At 40.3% G+C, this 24880-nt stretch overlaps 2 protein-coding genes across 3 annotated transcripts in view; both read right to left on the bottom strand.

Annotated features, from left to right (window-relative positions):
- LOC101621617 (adenylate cyclase type 10-like) overlaps positions 1–3220 on the bottom strand; it is a 36267-nt gene extending 33047 nt beyond the window's left edge. Inside the window, exons 1-2 of the mRNA XM_012727827.1 lie at positions 3064–3220; positions 2205–2309 (exon numbers count right to left, since the gene is read on the bottom strand). Of these exons, the coding sequence (XP_012583281.1) occupies positions 2205–2309; positions 3064–3220 (262 nt within the window). The remainder of the gene's footprint in view (positions 1–2204; positions 2310–3063) is intronic.
- Positions 3221–4030: 810 nt separating this feature from the next.
- NFYA (nuclear transcription factor Y, alpha) lies at positions 4031–24491 on the bottom strand. 2 transcript variants are annotated; one of them, XM_012723010.1, is made up of 10 exons: positions 24393–24491; positions 18395–18542; positions 16822–16905; positions 14559–14705; positions 12044–12175; positions 11757–11862; positions 10922–11088; positions 9453–9626; positions 9011–9112; positions 4031–6887 (listed from the first exon to the last, which is right to left on the bottom strand). In XM_012723010.1, exons 2-10 carry the CDS (start codon positions 18467–18469, stop codon positions 6834–6836), a joined length of 1041 nt encoding a protein of 346 aa, XP_012578464.1. In that variant the 5' UTR covers positions 18470–18542; positions 24393–24491; the 3' UTR covers positions 4031–6833. The 2 variants fall into 2 exon arrangements, with proteins under 2 accessions (XP_012578464.1, XP_004673513.1); XM_004673456.2 differs by lacking the exon at positions 24393–24491 and adding an exon at positions 24017–24094 and having other exon boundaries at positions 16819–16905.
- Positions 24492–24880: the final 389 nt, after the last annotated feature.

Genomic DNA, 24880 nt, shown 5'->3' with positions numbered 1-24880 from the left:
CACCAACTCACATTTTAATCTCTAACAGATATCTATTCTCTGAGCTCCAGGCCCAATCACTTCTCTATATGTATGACTGTCACCTCAAACTCAATAAATTATAAAATATCAAGCCCAGTCTTGAGCTTCCCTAGTGGTGCAGGGAGTAAAGTCTCAGTGTTATTAAACCATCTGCAGCCATTGTGCATGGCACAGACCTCTCCTGTCTCACCTGCTGCTCCCCTCAGGTATGTTTCAGTAGATCTACCTGTTCTGTTCCCCCACTCTTGTCTCTGGTAAATCCTTTCACCCTCTGCACCACTGGCCTACTCCAGTTCTTGTATGCATAATAAAAATAAATCTTTTAAAAAAGTCTGGTCTTACACACTTCGATTGACATCACCATCAATTCAGTTATAAAACCCAAAAGCACCACTCTTTCACATTGAAATTCAATACACCAACAAATTGTGTTGAACCTGCCAAAAGATACAACGAATCAATTCATCTACACAGAGTATCACTACCATATCTATATATCACCAAACATTGGTACAAATTTTATAAAATAGGCTTATCCCCAAGAAATTCTGATTTAATTGGCCTGGGGTAAACCTTAGATATCAGGATTTTTAAAAGCTCTGCAGTGGTGATCTAACGTACAACCAGTACCCTAGACCAAACTCCATCTCATATCTCTATAAGTGCTCTTAATGCCTCTTCCAGCTTCCATTATAACTGCCTATTATCTGTCAGTATCTACATCCAACTCCAGAAGGCAGTTAACAAAAAAAGTCACACTATTTCCCTGTGAGAACCTTTCAAATTTCTTACCGCGGCCTACAGAGCCTCATACTTCCCAACCTCACTTTAAGCCATTCTTCCAACTACTAGCTACACTGTAGTCACACTGGCCTTCTTGGACCCTAGATCACCAAGATTTCTTCCATCTCAGGACTTTTGTATTTGGCATTCTTCTGTCTGAAATACTCTACCCTAGCTTTTCACAAGGTATTCTTCTCATCTTTTAACACCTTCTTCTCTGCTTAAATACCTTATAGGAGGAATCTATGACCTTCCTATTTATATAGGTCTATATAGAAACCCCCATTGTTACCCCACAAATTACCCGGACATCTCATTTATTTAAAGATTTATTTATTTTAAAGATTTATTTATTTTAAAGATTTATTTATGCTTACAGAACTGGGGTACAGGCCAGAGGTCCAGGGGCAGTGAGAGGATTCATCAGAGACAAAGTGGGGAGTAGAACAGGCTGACTAAGTACACTGTTGAGGGGAGCAGCGGGTCAGGAGAGGTCTGCCACACCATGTGGGTCACCTCAGGGGTGGGGACTGAACTCATGCTGAAGTGGCTTTAGCTTCTTAGTGCTGTGCTTTAATCCACTGTGCCACCAGGGAGGGCCCCCTTGTTTACTTATGTCTTTCCCACTAAAATGGAAACCCCATGAGGACAGGTACCCTGTCTTATTTTCCTCTGTATTTCAAGTATCCAGAAATTCCTGTTGTTACAATATGCATAATTTTGGTCTTCCTTTTTCACTAAACTTTATGAGAAAAATTGAGGACTTTGATACTTGTTCTTCAGGGACGAAGGGTGAGTCAAATATGTTCCTAAAGGTGATGTCACTAGGTATCTGGTGAATCTCAGAAATGTAGAGAATACTGGGCACTGTCAGAATGTTATTTAACTGTTCAAGGGTGCAGGTTGGGTAGTAGTATTGTCTGTGTGTCACAAGAGTATTTATTATTTGAAACATGTTTGCACGAATAAATTTCCCTCCCACCAGATAAGGCAAATATATCCACAAACTCAACATTTGGCAAAAAATAAAGAAAACATTCATACCTGCCTCACAAGATTCAAAACACAATAATGGAATGAGAAGGTGTTTTGTGTTATAAAGTATATGTGATATGCACACATAAGACGCATTACTGTTAAAAGAGACAACGGGAGGAATACTTCATTTTGAAGAAAATGCAAACGTGCAAAGTAAAAAATGAAAAGAGCTCTCTATTCTCCCTTGTGAACACTGAAACCACAGCCAAACCGGGTAAAATGGCAGATGAGGCAAAGATCCAGCTTGTCAGTGGCAGTCTGAAGAAATAAAGATGGGTGACACTAAAGGAACGAACTCTTAATGTTTCCAGGCTCCCTGGTGTTACAACAAACCTCCCTTCCCCCCTCTAATGGTCACTCACGCTCCACGATGTCACTAATGTAGTAACTGAAGATGTGGGCCAGTTTGTCCATGTGATCTTCTGACTTGCATGTCAGATTGAACCTGTCCATTAATGCTGTAAACCCTGACCAACAAAGCAAAATCATGTTAGCTGCAATCCTAAACTTTTGGGCCTTATTATTTTTTTGTAATGAGTTAATTCCATTATCCTTGAAATGGTGTGACCTAGAAAAGTATTCAAAAGAGGGCTGGTTACAGCTGCCTCGTATTACAGAGATGAATCCAGGAGTTGCAGATGGTGAGTACTCACAAGCCAAACTACGGGGCTCCTCTGTGTGAGCCATAGACGCCGAGTGACAGAGAGGAACAGATAAAAGCTTTAGGCAGAATTTGGGGTGAGCTCATATGGGCTCATCGTCATCATCACGCCACAAATTCCATAAATAGTGGTTAAATGAAGGATCAGTAAAGTAGCTGCTGGACTCTTAACTCCGAGAACACCAGAGGGCACAAATGCATGGACCCAAAGGACGAATTAACCAAGCGGTGCAGCAACTGCACCAGGCAGAAAGCCTCCTGGGAAATGCTCGGGACAAGGCGGAATCTTGGGACTCAACGCCTGCCAGGCGGCCTCGGAAAAGCCTTTCTCTTTCTGAGCCTCGATTCATCATTTTGAGGTGACCTCAAGGGCTCACGCAGATCCCGCCCAAGGTCCTTCTACTCGGTAAAGGGCGCTCATCGATGGCTGCGCCGAGGCGTAGCGCAGGTGTACGGCGCGGCAGGGGCCGGGTAGCCGGGGCGTAACCGCCGCGGTCCTGGGCGCTGACGCCCAACCGCCGCCCACCTGCCGGGCCCGGGAGCGAAGCACCGCCCCTCACCCGTCACGTGGACGCCAAGGAGGACGCCCTGGGCTGTGGCGAGCTCGGGTTCCGATCCCCCTGGTTTCTTGAAGACTAACAGATCCGGGAGCAGCGCCGCCAACCGGGCCTCCACAGGCCACAGCGGCGGCGCCACTACCCACTCACCGCTCGCCATGGCGGCGGGGGGGTTGCGGGCCGAGCTACCGGAAGGAGGGGCCCACTGCCTAGCAACCAATCCGCATCAACGGCCCCTGTTGGGCCCTCCCACTAACCAATCAGTGTGGGCCCCTTGGTGGGCCGAGCCAATCAAAGGCTGCCGGGTGCTGCCCACCGCCTGTCAGTCCCGTCGACCTGGCGCTGGTTTCCGGCGGGGAGGGGCGGCAACGAGGCAGGGAGGCTGGTTCAAATGTAATTTCCCCGAATTTGGTGAACACTCTTCTCTGATAAAACCGGTGATCTTGGCATTTACCTTCTATGATAAAACCAGTGATAAAACCGGTGGCAATGAGGTGACTGCCTCATACACCGGAGTAGAAACCTGGGCCACTCAACTTACAAGTTCATTAGCATCTAACTAAAAAAAGCAAAAATAAAGATGGTCTCAAAACTCATAGTCAGGCTTAAGGCGGCTACTTTGTCTTTGTTAGAGAAGGTTTTCTTCTATTTTTGTTGTGTGCCGTGGACAATGGCACGTTTGAAGTTGAAGTCTTTGCTGCCCAGATTCATAGACTATAAAATGAGCATGTTGATTTTAATAATCTGAGTGTTTTTGTTTCTTGCAGGAAAAAAAAAATCTAAAAATTAGGTCTCCACTGTATTTCCAAAGGCCTAATAAAATCAAGGGCGTCTTTTTTATTTTTTAAGATTTATTTATGCATACAGAACTGGAGTACAAGACAAAGGAGCAAGGGCGGTGAGAGGATTCACCAGAGTGGGGTGCAGCAGGACAGGCAGGACTGCTGAGGGGAGCAGTGGACTGGGGAAATATAAGTCTGTTGCGCTATGTGGGTCAATTCCCTGGCTTGGAATGGAACCTTGAGTAGCTGGGGCTGGTTGGCTTCACAGCTCTGGGCTTTAACCCTCCTGCGCCACTTGGGAGGGCCCCAATCAAGAGTGTTTTGGTGATCATTAAGGAAAGGGCCAATTTTACTCATGTAATCACATTTTGATTAACATTTAATAGCAGAACGATCAAATCAACCCAGGTGACAGAAAACAATTTTAAGTAGGAAGACAAAGGTGATAGAAGGCCTGGATACTAGATTTGAAGTGTTGTTATAATACAACCCACAACACAGAGGATGCAGACATGTTTTTAGTATTTTATATTTATTTTAAAAAATAACAATTGCAATGACATCAATGATCCATCACCTGTACTCCCCCTACGAGTGGAGGGAAAACCTATATATATATAGATATATATAGTTGAGTCCCAAAGGAAAATCAAGACATTATTATCAGGCACCCAATAGCCAGAAATAATTCTGTTGGTCCAATGGTATAGAAATGAAAATGTTCAATGCACCAATGCAATTAAAATATATACATTTACAATTATCCATTAAAAAAAGCATTCAAGAAGTGAAATAACTATGCATTAAACAATTATTCTCTAATCCATTCACTCTTTCTCTATGAAGGCATCACTACAGTCACAAGGACAAATGAATAAAAGAACTCAAAACAAAAGAAAAATCCAAATCCTAAATCTCTACTTTGTGGGTTATAATGGTGTGCTAAAAAATGACCACAATAAAAGGGCCATAGGCTATCTGAAATGCAACAGAAGCATTTCATTGCAAAAACGAAAATCAAACTCATGAAAAAAAATATATATTCTTCTACATTATGAGGTTGGTATTACTATGTACAAACTTACACAAATAAATAGCATTTAAGAACTGTTGTTGACTTAAGAACTAGAAATTAGGTATGAAGAATTTCTTTCTGAACTCTCAAATACTAAAACAAACCAAGGGGTTTAAAAATTTCTCAATCCTCATTGTTTTTAGTAATCTATCATCTGAAAAACATAGGACTTACTGGATAAAGTTATCTCAAACTCACATAGAATCAGAAATTTCCAGTGAGCCTACAAAAGGTCACTGGCCCCTCCTGACATCTAGAAGCCAGGACAGATGACCAGTTTCCAGGAAGAAACCTTCACTTCCAGCTTCCTCCGCATACTCCATTCTTCTATTTTTACCATTACAATGATTTCCCTCTGTGACATTTTCTTTAGCAGATTTCTTTCCTTTTAATACAAACTAGAGTAAAATCAAAAGAGTGAGCGAATTTTTACTCTTGGTATTTAAATTAAACCCAAATGTTCATCAAAGAGGTTAGGTTTCCTTCTGTTTCCAGAGAAGGCAGCAACTCATTTAAAATATCATCTTAGTTCTTCCAAGGTTCAACATCTGGAACAGATGTTTGAGGCACAACCGATTCTGGGAACTGTGGCCCAGTTCTGACCCTGCAGGCATCTCTATTTCTGGTCTGCAGTTTATCCCCAGAATGTGGATGGCAAGTGGAAACCTTTCTGCACAAAGCCAGTAGAGGAAAGTGGAAACACATGGAAACTGGTTCGCTGAGGCCAGCCAGCACAAAGCACTGCAGGAGTGAAGCCATCTACCTTCAACTCGTAGCAGGTGACCTGGAATATGTTCAGGACAGCTTTTGGAATATGTTCAGTTCCAGAAATTGTCAAGAACCAAATCTTAGACTTCTCCCTTTCCATACTTGTACAAAGGTTATCATATAAATTATCCTCTTCATCTTAACAATCCATTCTAGACATTCATCCACTGGAAAATCATGCTTTATGACAACATAGCTTTAACAAATACAATTCTCTCTTCTAGACTGAATCACACAGGAACCCGTCTATTCCCCAAATGCTGTCATAATGCCTATGATTGAAAATTTCTACTTTGGCTCTCTGTTTAGGAGTTACTACTACAAAACGTCCTCAGTACTTCGACACAGAAGTTAAATTTTGTTCTCTAGTTAGGAAAGGCAGTTTCAAGATCTCTAATTATCTTGAAAGTTGCCATGGTAAGAACTATGGTCCATATGACCTGTCAACAGACGGACCACCACTTGTCAAAGTTAAAAAAAGATTCTCAGCAATTTATATTTTTAGTGCTTCAGTCTTTTATCATTCTATCCCCAAAGTTAGCATTTTCTTGGCTGGTGTCCAAAAATACCAACCTCTCATCTGGGCAGATTCTGATACCACAGATTAGATGACTGTATCTCAGATAATTTATTGTTTTCATATCATAAGATGGAACTTCCTTGTCTGGAAGCCATCTCTGAATACAAAGTGTCCATTTAGTTAGTCAGCCTGAGAGCCCCATCAGAGGGATGGATGCCGTTTAGATTCCATGGGAAGGGATAGGCTGTGGCTTCCCTGATTGCAGTTTAGGTTGAGGTTGTTCTCCCCTGCTGAGACGGTTGGCTGGTTTTACCAGTCAACGTGTAAGTGCTGTATGTGGCACTGCTGGGCTGGCATGGATCCTAATCCATGAAATGTCAGTATCATCGACAGTCTGAAATAGGTCCTGACTCAAAGGGTGAGACAAGGGCTTGCAACTTCAATTTGCCAGACATCGCTGCGATTATAATACTGAGCCACTTATTAAAAACTAAGTGGTTTCTGTCCTGTAGAAAAGGGCAGAATGAGACCATCAGTGTCCCATCGGAAGAGTTGATCAGTTTCCTGGAACAGTGGGAAGCAGTGGTAAGGAACATGACCGTGATCAGCTCCATCACACATCCTGGGGTTAGGACACTCGGATGATCTGTGTCATTGCTTCTTCATCTGCTTGGTTTGGATCCTCGACACAAACAAATCACAGAGATGATTAATATTATTTGCAAAAGCCAACAGGGAACTCATACCTCATGAAGGGAATTCACAAGACTTTGCAAAGTATACGAAAGGCCTAAAATAGTAACTCTAGGCTGCAGGTATGTTTTTTCCTTAAAATGATTGAAAGTCTGGCTTGTCCTCCATACCAAATAACAGAGATGACAGTCTTATCTGTTTCTTAAGCAGCTATGTTCTTTCCAGAAGACCTTATGCTCTACCTTTTAGGTTTAAGAGTACTTACATGGCTAAGAAAAACTCAATTGTTAAGTTGTATTTTTCGTTGTTTTCATTTTCAGATCATTTCTTTTTAAGCACTAAACATTTATGGGTCTAGAAAGGACACTAGAATCGATTTACTTTAATGCAGAGAAAACCAAAGACGTAAAGCCTGGACTAGAGACAAATAGTTATTAATGAGGAGTCCAGGAAAGACTAACTTTAATCGTGTGGTTCTATTTACTCTTCTTTCCACTAAGCCCCATATGCTGGCTCTCAGAACTTGCAGAGGTAAGGCCTTGGAAGCTTTTGTAACACTCCAAAATAAACACCTGCAGTAACTTTGAATCTTTGAAGCCTAAAAAAGCTGAAAGATTTCTGAAAAGGCAGGGAGATAGGTCTTGATCAATGAGCAGAACAGTTACTAGTATTTATCAAGCTCTCATAATGTACTAGGTCTGGCTCACTGTGTGAATTTTCACAACATTCCTGGTGCAGTATCACCAGTTTACATATGAAGAAATGGAGGGTAAAAGAGGCTAAAAGTAACCTGACAGAGGTCATATTGTTAGCATACAGAATGAGTGGCGTTCTGGCTCAGTGCTCATAGCTGGCACTCTGGATCTATATAGTGCATGAATGAATGATGAGAAAGGAGGGCACTCGTTGGCTGCAGGCAGGAATAAGTTTAAGTGGGAAAAATTCATTTTAATTCAACAAATATTTATACCAAGTGTCTGTTCTGCACTGGCCATTATACTAAGCCCAACAAATACAATGGAGAGTAAAATGACCTACTCCCTATACAGCGTATAGTGTAGGGAAGGAGACCGGCACTATATAAACATGTGATACCTACTTTGGATAGAGTGGACTAGGGACAGCCCCACTGTCTGAAACTAAGGCCTAAAAGAAGGAAATGGCTATGCAAAAAATGGAAGTGAAAAGCTTTGCACATTATTTTAAACACAAAGGTCCTAGTGGCAACAGAAAGCCCTAACAGTTTAACAAGAAAGACCTATGAATAGCAGAGTAAAGACCAAGTAACAAAGTAAGAAGCCAGAAGATAGGTGAAGCTAGATCACATAGGGACTTAAAATGGCATGGATTTTATTCCAAGTGCAATGTGGAAGGGCAAGGGTGGGAGGGGCTCAAGCTGGATTGCACGCGGCTCCCGTCACATGCAAGGCAGAGAACGGACCAGAGGGGAACAGAGAGGAGTCCAGGAGGAAGCCGGTACATTAATTCAAACAGAAGGAAAGGATTAGGTAAGGCAGACAACAGTAGTTGGTGGGAAAGAAGTAAATTGACTCAAGTTATATTTTAGAGGTAATATCAAGAGGAGCACTTCAAGATTTGTACAATTTCAGCCTTAGCACCTGGGTACATGGACATGCTCTTTTTTGAGATGAGTGACTAATTCAGGCATTAAAAAAACAGAGTTCTACTTTGGACATACTGACTCAGAAATGTTGGTAAGATATAATCAGTGGAATTAAATGTAAGAGTAAGTATTGTATAGTAGCTGAAAGAGTACATTTAATGAGGAAAGAAAAAAGCAGCTAAAAGTACTTCTACAATGGCCGACACACAACAGTGTCAGCTGCTGTTATTACATTAAAGGACAATAAAACTAGTTCTTCGAAATCAAGAAGAAACAGTAGTAACTGGCACAAACTGTGGGGGAAGAAACACCACTGGATTAAAGATCAGTAGTGCTTTTAAGATGCAAGGGAATCTAAAAAATACAAGTTGCATCTAATTTAGAGAATGCAATTAGTCCCTAGCAAATAGCAAGGGACTACTACTATTTTGTAAAATAGCAAAAGGACACTTCTCCCCAATAAAAACAAAAAGTGTAAATCTTTTTACCTGCATATGGGGACTATCCTTTTCTTTTGGAGAGAAAAATCGTCCCCCTTCACCACGCTTCCGTGCCATGGCATGACGGTGTCGAGACTCGTGAAGGTATTTCTAAAGTAAGACAAAAACCATTCACCTATTAGTTGAAACTAACATTTTACCCAATGCTTTAAAAGTTTAGGACAGCAGTGATCACAGCTACCAGAGGAAATTATGATTGATTTACAGAGAAAGCTTTGGAACAAACACCAGACAGTATCTAATCACATATGGCTGGCTGCTCGCTAGGAAGACTGCATTTCTTAGCCTTCCTTGCTAATTCAGTGTGGCCATGCAGTTTAATTCTGACTGATGAGATCTATAATACTTCTTGAAAGTTCCTTAATGAAAAAGAAAAAAAAAATTAGAGTATTGAGGCAGAACTCTGCTCTAATACCAATGTTACACATACCCTCCTTTCCTTTGGAATTTTCCCTTCTGCCTCTAGTTTAGCTCTGGCTTGTCTTCTCTTAAGTATTCGGTGGTACTGCTTGGCGTTGACATAGAGAGGCTCTTCTTCGAGCATCTCTGCTCCAGGTAGAGGGATTCTCTGGATAGCAGGTACTGAGCCAGCACCAGGCACCATCTGTGTGCAGACAAAATCCAAGCTTTAAAGAGTGGCACATGCTATTCAAGTTATTGCTAGTCACTGCAACATGAGTTCAATCCCTGGCCAGGGAGCTAACCCATATGGCACACCAGACTTGTCCTGTCTCGCCTGCTGCTCTCCTCAGCACTGTATTTCTGTCAATCTGCCTGTTCTGCCCCCCCACTCTGTCACTGGTGAATCCTCTCACTTCCCGCACCTCTGGCCTAAACCCCAGTTCTCATATGCATAAGGAAAAAAACAAAAGAGTGGCATGACTGACTGGAGACACAATAAGCAATTTCTTGCTCCCTATTAATCTATTTTTTTATGAATGCTACAAATGGTAGCTTTTAAATGACACTAAATAAAATGCAGATTCCTGCATTTACGACTGGTCTGTATTTTAAACACATATTCCACATGATTCTATCATGAGAGTCACATGAGAAAATACAAGGTTTTATCATTGTGAAGGTTCAAATTTGTGTCCATCCATGGGATATCTTTTCTAGGGATATCTACTTTCTAGGGTATCTGTTCAAAATGCCACTAAATGCCCACAGTTACATAATTTAGCCAATTTACTATAACACAATCCTGCTTTTCTTTAAAAAAACAAAAAAAAAAACCAAACAAAAAACAAATCACAAAAGCAAAACACTGCACTAGATTTCTGAGGAATAGGTGGTGAACTATTGTACTCCACCTTCTTTCCTAACTAACAACTGTGAAAGGCTGGTTTGTTCTGGTAGCTTCTCCCAACTATGGTCAGATTTCTATTGCTCATTCTTACTTCATCTAGTTTCACAATATACAGACAGCCTACTTTGACATGATTTACCTTTCACTCATATCACCCAACACTCTGTATCTTGCCAATATATTCATACCACAAATTTCTAGGTTTCTCTACTACAATCTTTAAAACTAGTTTGTTTCTCCCACTATCAGCAATATATATTCCACTTCCCCATGATTAGTATTTTATCTGTACTTTCTCTATTTGAATTCTGAATAAGGTCACATAAAAGCAGGTATTTACATGTTTAAATACCACTGTAAGTCCACCTACTAGAATAGTCCCTGGAACACAGTAGGTGCTTAGAATGTCTCATTGAGTAAAAGGTGTTTTGTAAAAGCAGGTCCCTGTAACTGCCTTAAGGGCCAATGTCAATTTATAAGCAAACCTTATTAAGTCACATCAAATTGAAAACTTGAAAAATTTTCAAAGACAGATAATGGAAAAATAAATTATAGACAAGAACAGTGAACTGAAAAGTCAATTTTCTTACCATGACCATTCCTCCCGAATTGACGACATTGCCTGCCACTGGCAGCGTCACAGTGACCGTCCCTTGTCCACTGCTGGTTGTGTTAGTGTTGGCTCCTGTTTGAACAATCTGTGCTCCTGCCAAACTGGCTGCTGGGATGGTGATCATGCCTGAAACAGGGACTGTAACTTTAAGAAAATAAACATAAAACAAACAAACAAAAAAAACAGGTACACAGAAAGAAGGGAACACCGTTAGTCCCTCTTCTATCTGGCACACATACATTCACCCTGCTGAAACATGCCAGCAGACAGCATGAGAAGTGAGGAGAAGGGCACTCGCCCACATGTATAGCCCGGCTTGCTAAACACAACCAGAAAATTACAATTTGTGAAAGTTTATTAACCGTCTGGGTTCTAGTTCTTAATCCACTCTTGAATCGTGACATGGATAATTCCTGGGCACCCCAGTAAATTTTTCAATGGGTGTTGAAAAAAGTTGGAGAACTTATTTTCTGAGTGAGTCTGACTACATCTATATACTTTGTCCTACCACTGTAAAGAAGTTCCATTTTTCCTATCTTTGATCTAGAAACATTTCTTTCCAGAAAGCTTACATAATCCTGAGGATCAGACTTTGAATAACTACCACAGGAACTCCTACATACGGAAACAGAATCAATGTTGGTTCTATACTGGTGAGAAAAGAAATTAATTCATGGAAATTTATAGAGGAAATCTTTATCTGTACAAAATAGGTCATGTAGAGGTCAAAATTTACCAAGTAGTTATTTGCTCAACAGATGAAAAAAAAAGATGCACCAAGAAGTTCCCCAGAAACAAATGTACACACTTACCTTGCTGGAGAATAGTGCCATCTGCATTAACTGGCTGATAGACGATGGTCTGCCCTTCAGCAGTTTGTGCCACCTGCTGCCCCTGCACAGCTATCTGCTGCTGAGTCTGTAAGAAAGAAACGACAGAATTTAACAGAACCCCAAAGCCACCACAAAGAAATGCACCATTGGGGGAAACATTTAAAATGTTTTCTTTCCCATTTCTACTACATGTGAAGTATTTGTCTCAACTGGCTGACTCTTCCTAATCAGTTGTGTCGCTGGGATGACAGAGCAAGTGGAATTACCTGAGTCTGGCCAGCGGTCACGGCTGTCTGGGGCTGCTGGATGATGATCTGCTGTGTCTGGCCCTGCTGGCCCTGCACCTGCACAGCCTGCCCACCCTGGATCTGGATCTGTCCAGGTGGGACCAATTGTATCTGTGAAGAAAACACAAAGTAAGGTGTCTTGCTGATACTGGTTTAATTTGGTCCTTAGAACTTGGATTAGGAAGCAGGAAATGCTCTGAAGAAGAAAAAAGACAAAGCCTGGTTCTGTACTCTATTATAAATTCGAGATAATTAAGATAGTGCTGGCAGAGTTATGTACTGTTTAATTTCACTTAAAAGAAGCAACCTACAGTAATTTTGCAGTTTAAAAGATACTAAGTATTCTAACATAAGCCTTGAGAGAGTAGGGGAAGAGATGAAACTAGGGAGAAGACATTATATGTTGATAACTACTATAGTGGGATGATGGGGATTCATCATACCATTCTCCTTGTTTTTGTTTCAAGTTTTTTATTACCAAAATGTTGAAAAACAGAACTTCCAATTTTTCTAACTCCAAGTTGGAACTTTATAAAAATGTACATGCAAAATCCTTACAGAAAACTTGAGACAATCATATTATATATCCCTTGCATCACCATTCAGATTTAACGCCTGAACATTTTAAAGACTAACCATATTTGCTTCAGTTCTTTTAATTATTCTAGCACAGTTCTAGTTAGTCTTAATAAGAGAGAAGGAATAAAATAAACCTGCAAAGTCTCTTTAAAGGTCAAACAAACAAATCCCTTCACTCGCCCAAACAAACAAAAACACAGGAAAAAAACCCATAAAATTATAGACTCTAAAACTGAAATAAACCCTAGAAATCTTCTAATATAAACTGAATTTTCAGAAGTGAAAACCAACAATTAAATTACTTGGCCAAGATCAAGAAGCAGACCTGGTAATATAGCCAGATCACTACACTCACTATGTTTGAGTATGTTACAATGAATGATGGCTCACTATGTGAATGACTACACTGTAGAGAAGACATAGCAAGAAAGACTAGAGAAAATGAGGACAGAGTTGAAGGACCAGTGTGAAATGAATTTAAAGTCTCATACATTTATGGATGGAGAAATCCCAAATTATCTTTAATCCTAATTATAACTCTATCTTGGAAAAATATGTTAATAGGTTTAAAACTGCTTATACTTTTTGCTCAAGCACTTCCCTTACTTCACAAAAGAAAAAAATTCCGTAAGAATTCAAATGAAAACTAGAACTATCACAGTCAAACACAATTTACAATAACGTTATCTATAAAAGCAGAACAACAAAAGCAACAAAAAACCCTAACCACAAATACACTTTGTAAATTTTGATTCATCACATGTGATGGAATGATGAAGAAATTAAAAATAAGAAAATGTGGGATTAAGTTAAATTAGGGAAAGTAAATAAAACAAAGCAAAACCAAAACAACCAATCCCAAACCAAAAGTACATATTTGGTATAAGTGTGCCCCAAAAGCATATACAAAAGAATATAAGTGGCTAAACAAAAATGAGATTTATCAAGCATTATAATTATGATTGATTTATTTCAAATTATATTACATTGTTCCAGAGAAACTAGGATATTAATGTGATCAATGTCACTGCACAAACAAAAGCGAAATATAGCTCTACATATACGTGGGGGGTTGGGTGTGGGTTTTGGCTATTAATTACAAAGACAGAATTCCTCTATTTTTTCACAAAAAATAGTTCAATACTGACCACCTACCATGTCGACATCCTTTTTTAACAGTGACATCGTTTTACGTTATGAATATAGTATGAGTCAACAATTTCCTCATTCTTGTTAATAACGTCTTTGTACATTTCTCCCCTTACATCCATCCTTCTCTTCATACAGGATTCTTGGAAGTGATGTGAATAAAAGGTTTATATATTTAGTAGTGAGATGCCTTTCTACTAAAATGACTTCTGAATTTGAGATTACCAAAACTAATAGATGTTTCCTTACTCCACAACCCTAGTGGCAGTGGATATAATCATTCTTTCAGTTATACCAACTTGATAAGTCCTCTAACTTAAAAATTTGATACAAGCCTCATGGAACATTCCTACATGCTTCTTTTACTTCTACTGCTATCTTGTTTACCTTGTTTTCTATTTCTCAGTCTTTCTAGTAGATTTAACTACTTTGTTTATTCAGTTAAAGAATGAACTTCAGTTACCCTTCTACGCTTGTTAGCTGTTTAAGGTAATAAATTTTGTTCTAAGTACAGCTGCAGGTATGTGAGAGATGGGTTTGGACTGAAATATTTTTTTTATTATTTGCTAGTTAACACAACTTTTAAAATTTGTATGAGCTTAGTCCTCACTAGAGATGTCCAAGTTCTGTAAAGTGAAAAATCAGCTATAAATGTAAAAAGAGGGTAGACAATAATTAAACACACCAATTTTCAAGCAGTTGTTAGTAAATCTTTCTTTAAAATCTCTATTCTGACACGCTGCTTAGAATTTTTTCTATCACTCACCTGCTGTAAACCCTGTGTCCCAGATACAGGTACTTGCATAATGGTTTGGCCTTGTCCACCAGGGACAGCCTGGACCATGATGGGCTGACCAGTTGATGTGATTAATTGGCCTCCACTGACCTGTACCATTAATGGCTGCCCCTGGACCTAGAATAAAACAACAAAAGAACAATGAAACAACACAGGACACACAATGGTTTTTAACAATAGACAATTGACAGAACTATTTTGTTGTCCTGCTGAGGTGGGGAAGGGGAAAAGCAGGAGAGATCTTAAGAAAATACGATCTCAAGACCTCATCCTCGTGTTACTGTCTTCAAATATCTGTATTTGAATATATCTATTCTATGAACAGAATATTCCAGAAGCCAGGGAGTTACATGTGCGCTGTGGTATCTTGGGTTCCACTGTAACAACACCTAACTGATAGAATGCTCTCAAGAAACCAAAGCAAGACACTTTAGAAATGGAATGGAATGTTCAACAGAATAGTTAACAGTCCAAAACATTTATTTTTAAAATTGTTGAAGATTTTTAATAGAATAAAAGAATCTTCATATAAACAAATCATTCTAAATGTCAATAAAAACATGTAAAATAACTGTAACAAAAGATCAACCTGTCTTACACAGATAAGATACTCTCCTCCTCCACCACCTGCACCAGAATCTTCATGAATATAAGAATTCTAGGTTTTGCTAACAGGTCATTGAGATCTCACCTTTTAAAAAACTACCAAGCCAATGCTTTCTCCTTTCCTCATTTCCCCATCCCATATCAAATTTTCTTTTCTACACTAATGTTTACATATATTCTCCATCAGGGAAAAATTTTCAGAATACATAATGCATAAATAAAAAAAAAAGAATTATTTAAAATTCTCTAAAATGATTCCTCTAAAGGAAAGTTTCTAATACTTCATAAAGGTTTCCCTTTTCTTTCAAATAAAATTTCCAGGTAGGAAACACGCGTTTTAAGGCACAATTAACAACAAATAATTTTCTGACTCTCCACCATCAACTTCTTCCTTCATCGACATGTCATAAATATATACGATAAGCCATTTTAGACTCCAAGGAGTCCTGTATGTTCACAATATATGAATGATTACAAAGACACATGCATCAGACAAGAAGCCATACAGTTAAGAGCATATTGCATTCCCATTAACAAGTGGTTAATGACAATACTGTTTTAATAGATCAGTAAGATGAAGCAAGCATAAAAAACAAGCTGTTGAATGCTGAGATTCAAATACAGTTTGAGAAGCTCTGTTTCTTTAAGCCTAATTTATACTTGGACTGGCTATGTCTCATCATCAAATACTATGGATAGCAGGTATAGAAATGAGGCCGAAAGGACAAAGTAAATGACCACAACAGAGGCAGCTACTTCAGGATGCTTAGGAACACTAGTAATAAGGTGAGATGCCAGCTCCACATTCTAGGTCCTGTCTGAATCATTTCTATTTCATGAAGGAAAAAATGATAGGGCGTTCAAATCTTGTAATTACTCAAAAATCTGGTCATGCTTGTCAAAATAAACACAGAAAAAACAAATAAACTAAAGGATAGCTACATTTCCACAACTATTTATTAAATAAAGGAACTGCTCCAATGTAACCCCAATTTGGGACTACTTAACTTGACCATACACAGTACTAGGGAATAGCACTGGTTAAATAAGAATTCTTACAGTAGTTATACCTAAGCATACCCGCCAGTGCATAACCAAGTGAGAAGGGTTAATCTATGTAGATGTAGTAATAAGATGAGTCCCCAGGACCAGTAGAAAAAAGGCAGCACTAAGAGATTAACAAGATTCAATGACTAAATAAGCCCTGTCAAATACGATTGTTTTACAGGTGAGCTGCCCTTTACATAAAAATAAATCACAATCTCGTCTATGTCATGTGTTATTTTTTCTACTATAGAAATCCATGAAATTTTGCCATGCAATCTGATTATAGAATTTGAGCTTTGAATAGACACTAATAAGAGCTTTTTCTGTACTTATACTAGGCATTCCCAAAGAAATACACTAGCAAAATGTAGTCTTCAGAAAACTGATACTGGGATCACTATATGACTTAGCACAAACCATTAAGAAACTGGTAGCTAGTAAGGCTCAAAGATAAGTTAAGCAGCATCAGAGACATGCAACTGACTTGCCATTCCTCTTTCAGATCCTACCACAAATAGCACCAGACATGAGAGGAGACGTTCATGCAGTGCTTACAAAGAGTCAGAGAGAGCACCACTACCTGGAGGGTCTGGACTTGCTGGCCTGAGGCGGATGCCACCTGGGCCTCAGTCTGCAGCTGCACAGCAGTGACACCACCCTGCTGCTGAGAACAGGAATAGGAAGAGCTTGAAATGTGTCAGGAGGAAACGTATAGTTCAAGACATGAGATTACCTTACCTCTTGTGGGAGTCTTCTTTCAACAATCCCACCCTACACAGGACTTTCAAACTGTACAGACTCCCTATACCTTGAAGGTAATAGGATTAAAATAGAGTGGGACTCAAAGCATACACTTCAGTGAGTCAGAAACATCAAAAATAGTTGTCATCGTTAACACATCAAGTCCTTTCCTCCAGAAATTGACATTTGATCCTTCTGTTCAGGTATTTTAATGGTCTTTTATATTTCTTTAAGTGAGTTCATACAACAAAGTTATCAGTTTCTAAAAGCCTTTAAGCTACAACGACGAATTCTGGGTCCTAAATATAATCACCATAAATAATCACTGTAAACCACATCTCCAGGAGGTCACTGCTCATATATGTCAAAACTAAGATTACTTCTCAACCAAGCTAATCAGAACCAGTGTTTTCACTGAACCAACTTAACTATTATACCCTCTAATGGAGTGTTCTGACAGAACAAAAATTCATCCACCGAGCAATGGTGTAAATGGAGGGCCCTTTGTGGAACTATCTCTTCTAAGGTGGATGAAGGAAATTAGCAGTCATAGCAAGTATGTGAAAGAAAAAGCCAGGAAAGGAGTTTAAACAATCTCTTTTCAATCAAGAGTAGCTCCTTCCTTTGATTTCTAGATAGGAACAACTCAACAATGAAACTTCCTTTGGCTACTTACTAACTACTATTTTATACTAACTAATATTTTATATCAACTTCATTCCATTTTGAAAACAAAAACACTTCCAATCTTGGCCTAAAGTTAAATTAATACATAATTTTTTTTCTCAGGAGAAAACAAACTTTATTGTATTAAAGCCAGTATAAAGCATCAGAAAATATAAGCTGTGTATAAATTCAATAAAGCAACCAATCATAGGGGTAAACCAGCAACAGAGAACTCTTTTCTAACTAGCATCTGTAAGAATGGTAACCTAAATAGCCTCATGTTAAGCTAGAACTCTCAAGAATAAGCACTACAATGGATCAAATCACAGAATAGTGGATTTATTGGACATTACCTTGATTTGTCTACTGTGATCAAAGCCTTACTAGATCACGAACTACCTTAATCAAGAAGAGAAACAACAAAATTGAACCGAGAAAGACCAAAATTACTCTGGAGAACAGACTAGGTGTTTTGATTTTTAGAAAGATAACAGGTAATTTACTATTAAGTCAGGCTCCCATGAAAAGCAAATTCTAAGTGGTCACGAGCTGGATTTAGAGTTCTGAATAGAGAAAACACATACACACACTCACAACAAATCCAATCTTCAGAAACCAGTTCAGCAAAAGTCATCAAATTCATTAATTACAAGATGTGGTATCTTCAAAAAACAACTACCCCCCAACCCCCAACTGAGTGGCTGTTAGCAGCTCCATTGCTGTTTGAAGCAGTTTGACTTCCTTACCTGCTGCTGAATCTGTCCAGCCTGTACAACAATCTGTTCTGTTGAGCTATTGCTGTTTGCTGTATACTGCTCCATGGCCCCTCCAAATTAGATTCTGATCCTCAATGAGTTTCAACCTGGAGATCCTAGAAGCCTGTGAGGTGTGTGCCTATTAGGAAGGATGGGAAAGAAACAAAATGAGACTGTCACTAAAGGCCTGTCAGATAAATTTTAACTCAGCATTACAGTACTTTATAAGAATACAAAATAGGAAATGTTTGTTAGTATCATTTTAAACTAAGATTACATAACAATCATGACACTATTCCACATGTTTAAAAGATGCTTTTTATCAATTTTACTGGCAAACTTACCATTCAACACTGATAGGACATCACTTTTACCTTAGAAATACTACAATATCACTTGTTACAGGGCAATTAATGAGCTTTCTGGTTTGCACATGTACTTTAGGGAATAAAATATCTTTCATTTGTAATACACATTTGCTCTACATATAGTAAGCAATTTAAAACCTTAGGATTTTTATTAAATAAACAAGTTACCAGATCTGAAGTCAAACATTTTTCTTATCAAAATCTCATCAAGTTGTGCTAAGAAAGCTTCAGTGATAGCTGAGAAGTCTGAACAAGGAATATGAAGGGAATGATACTAATGGCAAAAATGATATTGATAGGTTAAAGGAAAAATATTAAATGATATATATATAAATCATGAGGCTATGATCCATTAAAAAAAAAACTAAGTTTTCGGCCCTCCCTGGTGGCGCAGCGGGTTAAAGCACAGCACTGAGAAACTAAAGCCACTTCCGCATGAGTTCGATTCCCGCCTGCCCCGGGGGTGACCACATGGCATGGCAGACCTCTCCTGACCTGCCCGCTGCTCCCCTCAGCAGTGTACTTCGTTGATCTGCCTGTTCTGCTCCCCACTCTGTCTCTGGTGAAGCCTCTCACCGCCCCTGAACCTCTGGCCTGTACCCCAGTTCTGTATGCACAAATAAATAAATCTTAAAAAAAAAAAAAAAAAAACACTAAATTTTCTCTTGATTTGAATCTGAGTGCCCATCCTGGTATAATCTTTTTATTATGGCAATTTCCTAATATATAGAAAGGTGGTAAGAACAAAGTAATGAATACCTATTATCAACTAACTTCAACAGTTTTCAAATTAGGTCAGTCCTGTTTCACATATACTTTTCATCTAGTTTTTACTCACTCCTGGATTATTTTGATGCAAATCCCAGGCAACATGTTTTTTTAAAAAATCTGGAAATATTTCATCATCAATCTCTAAAGAGTGAAGACATCGTTGTCTTTACCATTCAATCACAATTCCATGTCTCCACAAAATAACTTCAAACATCAAAAAAAAAAAAAAACACACAAAAAAACAAAAAACAAAACACTAATTCTGTCCTTAATATTATGAAATATCTAACCAAAGACCAAATTTACGCTCCTCATACACTTTAACAGGTGGAAACCGTTGTATGGAATAAGAACATAATTAGATACCTGTGCCTTGAAACTATAGGGCAGGTGCAGGTATGTACATATAAACAAAATAAGAGATAAATGTGCATGTCCAGCTATTTAAGAACAAAAATACAGATGTCTAGAACTTACTTTGAAATGCATAAAAAAAGGATAGACGGATGGATGAATGGATGGGTGGAGAGATGGACCGATGTCTTATAAGGCAAGTATGGTACAATACTAGTGGTAAATCTTAGGGAATAGGTATATAGGTATTTATCATAAAATTCTTCCAACTTTGCTGTATGTGGGAAATACATAGTGTATTGTGCAAGTATCTAAGAACCAGACATGTCACAGGATGACAGATCTATCCATTATACTACCATGGGGTCTATAACCGCATGGTTCTTCCACTTATTAGATCATGCTCTAATAGAATGCAAATAACTGGCTGCAATTTGGATTTACATATGGGTTAGCCAACAGGCAGCAAATATATGATCAGCAACACAAGTAAACAGCTATTTTTTGTTGTTTACCAGCCAACTGGCTTTCCTATTTGTACACCAGTCTTTTCTGAATTGGCTGATTAAGTCAGCTCCTAAAGCATTCTAGCACAGTATAGAAAATTTAGTTTTTAATTAGACTACATGGCTCTGCTGGGGGGGGGGGGGATCTATTCTATCTCAATACATTTATGTTTCCAAACTAGTAACAATTAAAGAATTAGAAGTCACAACATGAAGAGTATACGATTTCATTTACACAAAATGAAAAAGTGGGGTGAAGAGAAAATGGAAGCTGACTAGCATAGAACATATGGAACTTCTGGGGTGATAAAAGTGTTTTTTATCTTCAGATAGTGATGGTACATAGTTGGATTGAGATGTTAAACACACCAAAATGCCAGTATTAAAGCCTTCCTCAGTAAAGCTGATTTAAAAAGATCTTCGATCTTAAATCTCCCGCTGTAATCTTTCTGTATGAGGCTTATTCTTTGACCCCTAATTTCGAGAAACTATATTTTAGTCAAAAGTGCATAGGAATAATGGCAACATTATACAGATATACTTAATTTATGCTAATTACAAAAATGTACATTTTGAACACTTAAATGCACTATACTGTGAAAGGTAAAAAAGGAAGTAGCCTCACTTCTAAGAGCAATGAGGGACGGTTTGATTGTAGCATGATACTGAGACTGCTAATGGTGAATGCTATAGCAACTGGCTTCAGAGGAAACTGTACTGTTACTACTACTGTGAGCTTTCAGTTAGCAAAACTGCAATACAATCTGATAGTGTCTTTCCTCAAGCGCTTCTCTGCCTAACAGTCTTAACAGAATTAAGCCAGCCAGATTTAGTCTGTTTAGCTCTAGCTTCTAATTAGAAGTTTTGAGTTTCTTTTTCTGATAGTGTTTAGTCTGGCAAACACACAAATTCTCTTCCTCCCACTCCCAAGTGTAGAACCTGAAGTGAAGTCAACTACTAGGAACCCATTCTATGTGGAACTACCATTTTTTAAAGCTGAAACGCAAAAGTATGTCATACTTTGCCATATTAGATAGATAATAAGCACTGGGCAAAGACTAGAATAATAGTTTTCAAGCCTTTTGGACCATAGCTCATACATAACATAACCTCAACAGCATACATAACATGTTAAAAAAACGTTTCAAATACTTATCTTTATAGAAGATGCACTTTGATAATTTCTACTATAAAAAAATCACCAGCTAAAATGGCCCACTAAGATCAAAACTCAACAAAAAGGCCCTTATCTGTGTTTGAGATAATACCAGAGAACAGCTGTCCCCATCATCTGAGGTTTCTGAATTAGACCTCCTAATATGCTTTCTCTTCACTAATGATGTACCAGGATGCACTGTCCTGAAGGGTTTAGAAATAAAACAAAACTCTAACAAAGATCCTCACTTCAAAGAGTCTTTAAGTTTAGTTAGTAAAGACATAAAAACTGTATTGGAACCCTAAGAAAGTAATATGGGAGTTTGGAGAAAAGACATTTCTTCTTGAGTAGACATCTCTTCTAATTCAAGGAAGGTTTTAGGAAAATGTTTCCTCTGAAACTGGTCTTAAGTGTGAGAAGGATATGAAATTGTGTGTGTGTGTTACTGGGGGAGGGGGAAGTACTCCAAATGAAGAGCATAATAACATAAGACAATTTCAGTCTATGAAGAGCAGACTGAAAATCCCCATGTGAAGAGAAGGCCAAGTGCTGACTCTCAAAATTCCAGGCAAAATTCTTTTGCAGAAAGGTGTAAGCTGTTTAACAAAGTGACTAGATTAGAAGGTGTTTAATAAAGTGACTAGATTAGAACTGCTTTTTGGAAAGAAGTTTAAGAAACATGTTTGTTGGTTTTGAAGTTACCAGATATGCTTATTTTTAAAAACCACGGTTAAGATACTGTGCCTTTTTTGGGGGACACCTTGATCATGTTATCTCATAATCTACGAGTTAAAGGAACTTAAGAAAAATGATTTCAACAATGAAAACTAGTTCCAAACTCAGCCTTAGTAAACGTGATTAAAAACAAGCATCATATAGGCCCTCCCTAGTGGTGCAGTGGTTTTAAAGCACAGCACTAAGAAGCTAGAGCCACTTCAGCATGAGTTCAATCCCCTGCCTGGGAGGTGACCACATGGTGTGGCAGACCTCTCCTGACCTGCCGACTGCTCCCCCTCAGCAGTGTACTTCCTCCATCTCCTGTTCTGCTCCCCACTCTTTCTCTGATGAAGCCTCTCACCACCCCTGCACTTCTGGCCTGTATCCCAGTTCTGTATGCATAAATAAATAAATCTAAAAAAAAAAAAACAAAAAACAAGCATCATTATATACTGAAGACCTGAATGCCAGGGACTGAATAAAAATTATTTTTAAGTCCTAGGGGAAAAAAGTGCCCTTTCTTTCCCCAAAGTCAAACAGTTACAGGTCAGAACCCCAAAGTGAGAAAGTTGCTTTTCAACCTTAGAACAAAAATTACATCCTTATTTATTCTCTCTGAACCATCACAGATAAACGCTTCAGAAAAATCTTAATCAAGACACACCAATGCTTTTTTACCAATTGTGTTTTCCAGCCTACACTCCCCACTGGCCTTAACAAAAATCAAATAAAAGCAATCTGAGAGCAAAGCAATCTTTGAAAGCCCAAAGTGTGGCACTGTTGAACCTTCCTCTAAGGCTGGTAGTAATGCACATCAGAACTTGACAGCACTGAAGCACTAACCGTTAGGTATTAATTAGTAATTCAACTACCAAAGAGAAACTGACCTTCACCCACTTCATCCCCAGGACGGTGTCCGGGCCTGGTAGTCTAAGTGGCCATACTTAGTTGTCAACATCAATGGAGATTTCCTCCCACCCTAATGAAAATTCCATAACACTGTTAAGCTTCTATAAACATCTCAAAATACGTTAAAATGGGATTAGAAGACGTATTTTGGGGAGAAAAATATCCTAGAAATTAGAGATGGCCGTGGATCGAGCTAACATACTCAAAATGAACTGCACATTCCCACGGAAGGGAGTTTTTAAGATGAGCAGTAGATTAGACTAATAATAAGAAAAGCAAGTTGTGCTGCCTCCGGGCAAAAAAATGCGCGGGACTAGTCATCTTGCAAGAGTTTAGGTTCCAGGCACCGAATGATTGACTTTACAGCCAGGACAAGGAAGAGAAACCGCTTGGTTGAGCTCCAAGACCGAGGTGTGCGGTTCTGCCCGGACAAGCTGGGCGGGGAGAAGAGGAAATGACGAGCCAAAAGGGGGTGGTAACGGCGCGGAGCCGGAGACCCGGGCCGGGCGCGCCGGGAGGAGGGGCGCGGCCGGGCTGCGGAGTGGGCGCACCAACTGACCCCCTCCCGGCTCCGGGCGACGGATGGGCGAGTCCGCCCCATTCCCAGCGGCACTTGTCCGCTGCGTTCGTGTTCCCCTGGCTTTCGCTCCCTCATCCAGGACGACTGCAGAGACCCGCCGGCCCACTGGGTCTGCGGCCCGCTGCACCGCGGGGGGAATTTCCCTTCCCCAGGGCCGCAGCGTGGAGCGCTAGGGCGGGTGCAAGCGTGCGGCCGGAACCACCAGCAACCAGGAGGCGCCCGCCGAGGCCCGGGCAGGACGCGTCGGTGTACCTGAGTGTAAGGGCATTTGTGGCGTGCAAGCTCAACACCGCCGAGCTTGGGGCTTGAGAACCTGCGCCTAAAGGTCGGGGGAGCGGAGATACATCCCCAACTGGCACCGGCATCCTGCAAGGGTCTGGACCCCGAAATGCCTGTTCCCCGGGGCGTCATTCCCGCGCGGCGCGGCCCCCTGCAGGCCTCGGCCGGGAGTGCCCTGCGGTCCTCGCAGGCTTTGGGCCGGGGCCGCAGGCCACCCTACTCGGCTAGGCTCAGCTCGACTCCCCGGGCTCGACGGGCGCCTGGGCCTCTCCTGAGTGGTCAGCGAGACCCGCCAATCGGGGCGCTGGGGCCGGCTCTGGGCCGCTGGATATTGGCTCCTCACACTCACCGTGCCTCGCTCCCCCGGTTCGCTGCCCGCGCTGATTGGCTCCAGTACCGGACCCCGAAACCCAATCAGAGGCTCCAGCCACCGCTGCCGCCGCCACTGCCGCTGCCTCGCAAAATGGCGAACTCGAACAAAGGGGAATCGGGCCGCCCTCCAACCGCCTCCGCGCAGGCGCTCCTGAGACCACGCCCCTAACTCCGGCTCGGGTCTAGCCCCACCCCCCTTGAGGAGGCATTGCGCAGGCGTCTTATAAACCACGCCCACTCTCCTGATTTGACACCACCTCCAGCGGAAGGAATACGCAGGCGCCTTCTAGATGCGCCAGATAATTCAACTCAAAACCGCCTTAAACATAGTACTACGCAGGCGCCAAGTAGCTCTTTCGTCCAACTGCCCAACCCCTCCTCTGCAGCCACTGGAGACACACCCCTGGGGTAACGCGCAAGCGCCGTTCTTTCCCTCTAGCGGTCGGCAGTTACGCATGCCCGGCC

Source organism: Condylura cristata, unplaced genomic scaffold (genome assembly GCF_000260355.1).
Source record: "Condylura cristata isolate star-nosed mole 26May11 unplaced genomic scaffold, ConCri1.0 scaffold00001, whole genome shotgun sequence".
Taxonomy (NCBI): domain Eukaryota; kingdom Metazoa; phylum Chordata; class Mammalia; order Eulipotyphla; family Talpidae; genus Condylura; species Condylura cristata.
Note: the sequence above shows the minus strand (reverse complement) of the source record. Positions and strands in the feature narration are given on the sequence as shown.